This window comes from Phacochoerus africanus, chromosome 3 (assembly GCF_016906955.1).
Source record: "Phacochoerus africanus isolate WHEZ1 chromosome 3, ROS_Pafr_v1, whole genome shotgun sequence".
NCBI classification, from domain to species: Eukaryota; Metazoa; Chordata; class Mammalia; order Artiodactyla; family Suidae; genus Phacochoerus; species Phacochoerus africanus.
Window position 1 is genome coordinate 80,493,527 of NC_062546.1, and position 9,336 is coordinate 80,502,862.

Sequence of the window (9,336 nt, forward strand, 5' to 3'; positions counted from 1 at the left end):
GTGCCTCAGTCCCTGCAGATCGTGGGGGGTGGCAGAAATGAGAGTGTGGTGGATGCCTTCCTGGACTACGCGGCCTTCTGCTTCTCTGCTTTTGGGGACCGTGTGAAGATGTGGGTGACCTTCCACGAGCCGTGGGTGATGAGCTATGCAGGCTACGGCACCGGTCAACATGCGCCAGGCATCTCTGACCCAGGGGTGGCCTCTTTTAAGGTACTTCCCATCATGGCAGTGCCTATTCCTTGGAGGAGAGAGGATATGTGGTTGGGAAAAAGGTCATTTTACCTTCCCATCAGCAAGTCTTTCCTTTTGTTCCTTTAGAGGAGATCAGAGGGAGGGAAGGAACCATAAATTGTTAATAACTTTACTTGTCCAAACGCTGTTATGACATTTTAAAAATGGCTACTACATCCTCAGAACAGCTCTGATGGATGAGGGAAGGGGGCTCAGGAGGAGGAGAAGTTAAGTCGTGATGACATCGCTAGTGGGTTAAGCAGTTTGAAGCCAATATTTGAGCCCAAGTCTACTTGACTCCAAAGCAAGTTTTCCGTGTTAGCCAGGACTCTTTTTTTTTTTTTGGTCTTTTTGCTTTTTGTTGAGCCACTGCCATGGCATATAGAGGTTCCCAGGCTAGGGGTTGAATCGGAGCTGTAGCCACCGGCCTTCGCCAGAGCCACAGCAACGCGGGATCCGAGCTGCGTCTGCGACCTACACCACAGCTCACATCAACGCCGGACCCTTAACCCACTAAGCAAGGCCAGGGATTGAACCCGCAACCTCATGGTTCCTAGTTGGATTCATTAACCACTGCGCCACGATGGGAACTCCATCCAGTACTCTTAATTGCAAGTGACAGAAAACCCAACCCAGGAGATTCCCTTATGGTGCAGTGGGTTAAGGATCTAGTGTTGCTGCCACTCTGGCTGAGGTCACAACTGTGACATTGCCTGGGAACTTCCACATGGCACAGGTGTGGCAAGAGAGAGAGAGGAAAGATAGAAGGAAGGAAGGGAGGAGGGAAGGAAAGAAAGAAGGAAGGAAGAAAGGAAGCAAGGAAAGAAGGAAGCAAGGAAGGAAGGAAGCAAGGAAAGAAGGAAGGAAGGAAAGAAGGAAGGAAGGAAGGAAAGAGAGAGAGAGAAAGAAGGAAAGAAAGAAAGAAAGAGAGAGAGAAAGAAAGAAAGAAAGAAAGAAAGAAAGAAAGAAAGAAAGAAAGAAAGAAAGAAAGAAAGAAAGAAAGAAAGAAAGGGAGAGAAAGAAAGGAAGAAAACCCAACCCATATTGACTTAAGCAAGGAGTGAATTTCTGAGTTCAGGAAACTGAAAAGTCTTGGTTTTAGCTGATCAGAATGGAGCTTGCTCAAACTACAGACAATGTCACCAGGACCCAATTTTTTTTTTCCTTCTCCCCTTGTGGGTTTTATTCTTGGGCTACCTGGTAGCCAGATGGCCTCAATCTTTCATATTTCAAGACCAGCAGAAAGCAGAAAAGACAGCTTGCCTCTCTGTTCTGGTACTCTCAATGTAAGTATCCCTTTGCTCTTGGTCTTTGCATGGGTCACATCCCCGTCCCTGAAACAGTCACTGTGTCTAGACTAGGGGCCTATAGGGCACTGACTGTTTTTGTCCAGGTCCCAGCTCTGCCCCTCAACACACTGGCTGAGAGATGAAGATGTGGAGAGGGAACAGGGTAGTCTTTCCCGAGAGCAATCAGGGAATTGCTTCAGCAAGAAGGGGATATGTATCCTTTTTAAGTAGTTTAATATGGTTCCCTCTATCATTTCCATTTTTCTTCAAAATCTCCCCAAAACCTACCAGCTTCCTGGAAACATTCTTTGGATGGACATGTTAGTCTGGCTTTCCTCTGCCAAACTTTGTGTTCTGTTCTGTTCTGAAATAGGAATATTTACTGTGTCCCATGCTAGATGTTAACTGCCATCAAAACAATAAAACCTTTTGGAGTTCCCATCTTGGCACAGTGAAAACAATCCAACTAGGAACCCTGAGGATGCAGGTTCGATCCCTAGCCTCGCTCAGTGGTTTAGGGATCTGGTGTTGCCATGAGCTATGGTGTAGGTCACAGATGCAGCTCAGATCTGGCGTTGCTGTGGCTCTGATGTAGGCCAGCAGCAACAGCTCCGATTAGACCTCCAAGCCTGGGAATCTCCATACGCTGCGGGTGCAACCATAAAAAGACAAAGACAGAAAAAAAGGAGACATTAAAACCTTTTTGGGGAAGATAAGGCTAGTACACATTAGGACTTTAGAGAAACACCTACTGATTAGCACAGGGAACTATTTCTAGTAACTTGTGGTGGAACATGATGGAGGATAATGTGAGAAAAAGAATATGTATTATATATGTATGAATGGGTCACTTTGCTGTATGGTAGAAATTGACAGAACACTGTAGATCAGCTATAAAAAGAAAAAATAAAAATCTTAAACAAAATAAAAAAATTTTAAACTTAAAAAAATATTAGAGAACAATTGAAATACCTACAATTTGAGTGAGCAAGAATGCTCTGAACAAAGGACTGGATGAAATGCCAAAATATAACATTTAAGTCAAAGTATCCATTTTGCTCTTGTTCAGCAAGTGACCGAAACTGGAGAGAGAGAACACTTCTGAAAGGGGCAGGTTTGAACCTTTCTGATTGTCTCTTTTTTGTAAAGTTCATCCCAACCTTTTCTCCATAGGCTTCCCTACAACTGTGGTTCCTGAGATTTTTCTACAGAGACATTTGAGAAAGTGCAGCTCACGTTTTTTAATAATTATTTTTATTTTTTAATTACTCAAAAGAATTGATCACATCTGTAGTTGTATAATGATCATCACAATCCAATTTCACAGGATTTCCATCGCCAGGCCAAGCACATCCCCCCACCCCCCAAACTGTGTTGGATTTTGTCAAAGGCTTTTCCCACATCTATTGAGAGGATCGTATGGTTTTTATTCTTCAGTTTGTTAATGTGGTGTATCACACTGATGGACTGGTGGTAATCGAAGACCCCTTGCATCCCTGGGATAAATCCCACTTGGTCATGATGTACCATCCTTTTAATGTATTGTTGGATGCAGTTTGCTAGTATTTTGTTGAGGATTCTTGCATCCATGTTCATCAGTGAAATGGGCCTGTATTTTTCTTTTGTTGTGATATCTTTGTCTGGTTTTGGTATGAGGGTGATGGTGGCCTCATAGAATGAGTTTGGGAGTATTCCTTCCTCTGCAATTTTTTTGGAATAGTTTCAGAAGGATAGGTGTTAGCTCTTCTCTAAATGTTTGATAGAATTCGCCTGTGAAGCCACCTGGTCCTGGACTTTTGTTTGTTGGAAGTTTTTTAATCACAGTTTCAATTTCCATTCTTGTGATGGGTCCATTCATCTTTTCTATTTCATCTTGGTTTAGTCTTGGAAGATTGTACTCTTCTAAGAATTTGTCCACTTCTTCTAGGTTTTCCATTTTATTGGCAAATAGTTGCATATAGTAGTCTCTTATGATCCTTTGTATTTCTGTGATGTCCATTGTAACCTCTCCTTTTTCATTTCTAATTTTATTGATTTGAGTCCTCTCTCTTTTTTTCTTGATAAGTCTGGCTAGGGGTTTATCCATTTTGTTGATCTTTTCAAAGAACCAGATTTTCGTTTCATTGATCTTTTCTATGGTTTTCTTTGTTTCTATTTCCTTGATTTCTGCTCTGATCTTTCTTTCCTTCTGCTAACTTTAGGTCTTGTCTGTTCTTCTCTCTCGAGCTGCTTTAGATGTAAAGTTAGCTTGTGTATTTGGGCTTTTTCTTGTTTCCTGAGGTGGGTTTGTATTGCTATAAACTTTCCTCTTAGAACGGCATTTTCTCTTCATCCCATAGGTTTTGGAGTGTCATATCTTTGTTGTCATTTGCTTCTCGGTATTTTTAATTTCCTCTTTGATTTCTTCAGTGATCCATTGGTTGTTTAGTAGCGTGTTGCTGAGTCTCCACGTGTTTGTGTTTTTTTGCAGATTTTTTCCTTGTTGTTGATTTCCAGCCGTATAGCATTGTGGTTGGAAAAGATGCTTGATATGATTTCAATTTTTCTTAAAGTTACCGAGGTTGGATTTGTAGCCCAGAATGTGATCCATCTTAGAGAATGTTCCATGTGCACTTGAGAAGAATGTGTATTCTGTTGCTTTTGGATGGAATGTCCTATAAATATCTATTAAGTCCATCTGGTTTAATGCTTCATTCAGGCCTGTGTTTCCTTATTGATTTTCTGTCTGGTTGATCTGTCCCTTGCTGTAAGTGGAGTGTTAACGTCCCCCACTATGATTATGTTATTGTCAATTTCTCCTTTTAAGGTTGTTTAGCAGTTGCCTTATATATTGTGGTGAACCTGTGTTGGGTGCGTAGATATTTAAAATTGTTACATCATCTTGGATTGATCCTTTGACCATTATGTAATGACCTTCTTTGTCACTTAAAATATTCTTCATTTTAAAGTCTATTTTGTCTGATAGGAGTATTGCTATCTTTTGATCCCCGTTTGCATGAAATATTTTCTTCCATCCTCTCACTTTCAATTTGTATGTGTCCCTAGAAGTGAAGTGGGTTTCTCGCTGAAGACAGCATATATATGGGTCTTGTTTTTGTATCCATTCAGCCAGTCTGTGTCTTTTGGTTGGGGCGTTTAGTCCATTCACATTTAAGGTAATTATTGATATGTATGTTCTTATTGCCATTTTATTAAGTACTTTGGATTTGTTTTTGCTGCTCTTTTTCCTTTCCTTCTTCTCTGTTCTTTTCTGCCTATAGAAGTTCCTTTAGTATTTGTTGTAAGGCTGGTTTAGTGTTGCTGAATTCTCTCAGCTTTTGCTTATCTGTGAAGGTTTTGATTTCTCTCCTTCCAGTCTGAATGAGAGCCTTGCTGGGTCAAGTCATCTTGGTTGGAGTTTTTTTCCTTTCATCACGTTAAGTATATCATGCCACTCCCTTCTGGCCTGCAGAGTTTCTGTTGAAAATTCTGCTGTTTACGTTATTGGGGTTCCTTGTATGTTATTTGTTTCTTTTCCCTAGCTCCTCTCAAGATTTTCTCTTTGTCTTTACTTTTGGTCATTTTGATTACTATGTGTCTCGGTGTATTCCTCCTTGGGTTTATTTTATATGGTACTCGTTGGGCTTCCTGGATTTGAGTGAGTGGTTCCTTTCCCATGTTAGGGAAGTTTTCGGCTCTTAATCTCTTGGAATATTTTTTCTGTCCCCTTCTCTCTCTCTCTTCCTTCTGGCACTCCTATAGTAGGGATGTTGGTGCATTTCACGTTGTCCCAGAGTTCTCTGAGACTCTCTTCATTTGTTTTCAATCTTTTTTCTCTTTTCTGTTCTGCATCCGTAATTTCCACTAATCTGTCTTCCACCTCGCTTATTTTCGTTCTTCTGCCTCCTGTATTCTGCTGTTGGCTGCTTCTAGTGAATTTTTTATTTCAGTGATTGTATTTTGCATCTCTTCTTGTTTAGATTTTATATCTTGTATCTCTTTGCTTATGTTTCCTGTAAGTTATCCATCTTTGCCTCCAGTTTATTTCCAATGTCTTGCATCATCTTCAGCATCAACAGTCTAAACTCTTTTTCCTGGAGGCTGAGAATCTCTTCATCAGCTTAACTGATTTTCTGGGGTTTTTCCTTTCTCCCCCCGTCTGAGTTATAGTTCTCTGTCTTTTCATTTTGATAGGTTTTTGGTGTGGTGACCTTTTTACAGATGATAGAGTTGTAGCCTCTCTTACTTCTAATGTCTGCCCCCCTTGTGATGGAAGTCAGTTGGGGGCTTCCTGATGGGAGGGACTGATGCCTGCCCCTGGTAGGTGGAGCTGATTCTAATCCCCTCAGGTTGGTTGGGGGGGGGTCTCTGGATGGGATTAGAGGCAGCTGTGTGCCTGAGGGGTCTTTAGGCCACCTCTACTGATGGGCATGTCTGTGATCCCACCTGGATTGTTGTTTGCCCTGGGGTTTTTTCAGTGCTGACTGACAGGTGGGGCCAGATTTTCCCAAAATGGCCACCTCCAGAGAAAGGCATGCTGCTGAATATTCCTGAGAGTTTTGCTTTAAATGTCCTTCCCTCACAACAAGCCACATTTACCCCTGCTTTCCCAGGATGTCCTCCAAGAGCTACAGTCAGGTTTGACCCAGATTCCTATGGAGACTTTGCTTTGCCCTGGGACCCAGTGCATATGGAAGTCTTTGTGTGCGTTTTATGATTGGCGTCTCCATTTTCCCCAGTCCCATGGAGCTCCTGTACACAAGCCCCACTGGCCTTCAATGCCAGATGCTCCAGGGGCTCTTTCTCCCTCCATCCCAGTACAGATCCCCACACGTGAGAGTTTGATGTGTGGCTCAGAACTTTCACTCCTGTAGGTGCATCTCTGTGAACCAGTTAAGTTTCCAGTCTGTGGGGCTTCCCACATGGGAGGTATGGGGTTGTTTATATAGTGAAATCGCTCTTCCCTCCTTTTGATGTGTGCCTCCTCTTTTTCTTCTGGAGTAGGATATCTTTTTTAAGGTCCAGTCCATTTGGGTGAAGACTGTTCAGCCTTTATTTGTGAATTTTGTTGTTTTGGGGAGAGAAGTTGAGCTCCAGTCCTTCTATTCTGCCATCTTAATCCCATCTCCCAGCTCACCATTTTTCTTTCAAGTCCTCCTTTTATTTGAAAGTTAAAAAATGATAATGCCATTAAGGAAAAATTTCCGAGAAAATACCTGTCTCATATTTCTTTCACTATTTCCTTCTACTCATGGCTTCCTTGCATTCATAGTGCAGCCACAGTGTGCACTCACATTAGTGCCCTTGTATTTTTAGAGAAGTTTCAAGTTCATAGCAAAATTGAATGGTAAATTTACATTTACTGCCAACCCTCACACATATGAAGCGTGGCCCATTATCAACATCCCACACCCCTGTGCCATTTTACTGAACCTACACTGATATATCATTATTGCCTTAGGGCCCATTTTTTCCATTGGCATGTTGTTAACCCTTTTCTATGTCATTACACTGCCACAGTGATTTTTTTCTCATGATTATCTAGTTTTCCACCAGGCACCCCTCCTGAACACTGACCAGCTCAGAAGGGAAGCATTCCTGCCTTTTGGAAAGGAGCACAGTTTGCTCTTGGAGGTTAGGACCCAGTGAAAGACTAACATTTCGTTCATGAAAAGCAGTCAGGAGCTTCTCTTGCTAGGGCATGTTTTGGCATGAAATTCTTCAAACATAGGTGTGTATCATCATCTTCACATGATAGAAAGAAAAAGAAAGGGAGCTAAGTGGTAGTTAGCTGCCCTTCCTGCCCTCTAAATTTCTGCTCTGTGCTCTGTTTACACAACCACATTTAATCCTGGATGGAACCATAATTACCCACTTCCCACAGAAAAGGAAACTGGGAGTTCCCGACGTGGCACAGTGGTTAACGAATCCGACTAGGAACCATGAGGTTGCAGGTTCGGTCCCTGCCCTTGCTCAGTGGGTTAACGATCCGGCGTTGCCGTGAGCTGTGGTGTTGGTTGCAGACGTGGCGCGGATCCCATGTTGCTGTGGCTCTGGCGTAGGCCGGTGGCTATGGCTCCGATTCGACCCCTAGCCTGGGAAACCTCCACATGCCGCAGGGGTGGCCCAAGAAATAGCAAAAAACAAAAAAAAAAAGAAAAGGAAACTGAAGTTGCGAGAGAAGATGATTTGAGTTTACTGAGGACATTAGTGATAGAGTCAAGACAGATTTCTGGGCTTGCTTTACTCCAGACACCCTGCTTTTGCCCAGTTTCTCATGGTATTCCAAGGAAAGGTGTTGACTTTTGTGAGACCATGAGTTAAATCTACACAAAGATCCTGGTTGTGATTTCTCCTTCTAGATTTCATTCCGTGGAATGGAGAACAGGTGGGCTAGAAAGAATTGTCCCCTCCTTTGTGTGTTAACTGAAATGATCCCCTCCCCCTACGGCCAATCAGTTGTTGATTAGTCAGTAAATAGTTACTGAGGCAGAATAGCACTATGGGTGACAATACAGGCCTAAGGTCAGACTACCTGTGTTCTCTCCCCTCTGGATCTTGTGTTCTTCATCTGAATTGTGGTATCAGTAACTGTACTTGCCACATAAGTGAGGCTCACGGGGAAGAGGTCAAAACACCTGTTCTTGTTAATATGGTTGTAATGCTGCTGCTAGTGACCTGGTGATGGTGGTGGTGACTTGTCGACACTGTTGTGGATGTTGTTGACTTGTTCAGGCTGTGGTCCATGTTATTGATGTTGTTGATGTCAGCACTGTCCATGTGGTCACCTTGTTTACATTGTTAGTAAGTATCAGTCTTAGCTTCTTGGTGGTGGTGTTGACTTGTTGATGTTTTGCTGACATTGTTAACTTGTTGATGACCTGACGACATTATGATGTTGACATTGTCAGCCTTACTGTTGTCATGAACTTGCCACCGTTTTTGACCTTGGTGTTAACCTGCCAACATTGCTGTTGTTGACTCGTCATGGGCTTGTGGGTGCTGCTGTTGTGACTAAGACCTGTATTTCCTTCTTTCTTCCTCAAAGGTGGCTCACTTGGTCCTCAAGGCTCACGCCAGGGCTTGGCACCACTACAACAGCCACCATCGCCCAAGGCAGCAGGGGCGTGTAGGCATTGTGCTGAACTCTGACTGGGCAGAACCCCTGTCCCCAGAGAGGCCCGAGGACCTGAGAGCATCTGAACGCTTCCTGCACTTCATGCTGGGCTGGTTTGCACACCCCATCTTTGTGGATGGAGACTACCCAGCCACCCTGAGGGCCCAGGTCCAACAGGTGAACAAGGGCTGCCCCAGTCCCGTGGCCCAGCTCCCTGAGTTCACCGAGGTGGAGAAGCAGCTCCTGAAAGGCTCTGCCGACTTTCTAGGCCTGTCCCATTACACTTCCCGCCTCATCAGCAAGGCCCAACAAGACACCTGCATCCCCAGCTATGATACCATCGGAGGCTTCTCCCAACACGTGGACCCCACGTGGCCCCAGACCGCGTCCCCTTGGATCCGTGTGGTGCCCTGGGGTATAAGGAGGCTGTTGCGGTTTGTATCCTTGGAATACACAAGAGGAAAAGTTCCAATCTACCTGGCTGGAAATGGCATGCCCATAGGGGAAGGTGAAGATCTCCTCCATGATTCTTCGAGAGTCACCTACTTCAACCAATATCAATGAGGTGCTCAAGGGTAAGCATGTGGATATGCTGCTGATTGGAACATGGGTGATACTTCATCAAATCTTCAGAGTTTTGTTTTATGGGACTGACAGTCTCCCAAGGGAATGAGGCCAAAAAGTAGAATTGGTAGTAATAGCGTGAGTGCTTCACATCAG

The 9,336-nt window shown here is 43.6% G+C and overlaps 1 protein-coding gene across 1 annotated transcript in view; it reads left to right on the forward strand.

Moving 5' to 3' along the window:
* The window catches only part of LOC125122982 (lactase-phlorizin hydrolase-like), a 63,717-nt gene that overhangs the window by 24,243 nt on the left and 30,138 nt on the right, over window positions 1–9,336 (forward strand). Inside the window, 1 exon segment of the mRNA XM_047772029.1 lies at window positions 1–210. Within this exon segment, the coding sequence (XP_047627985.1) occupies window positions 1–210 (210 nt within the window).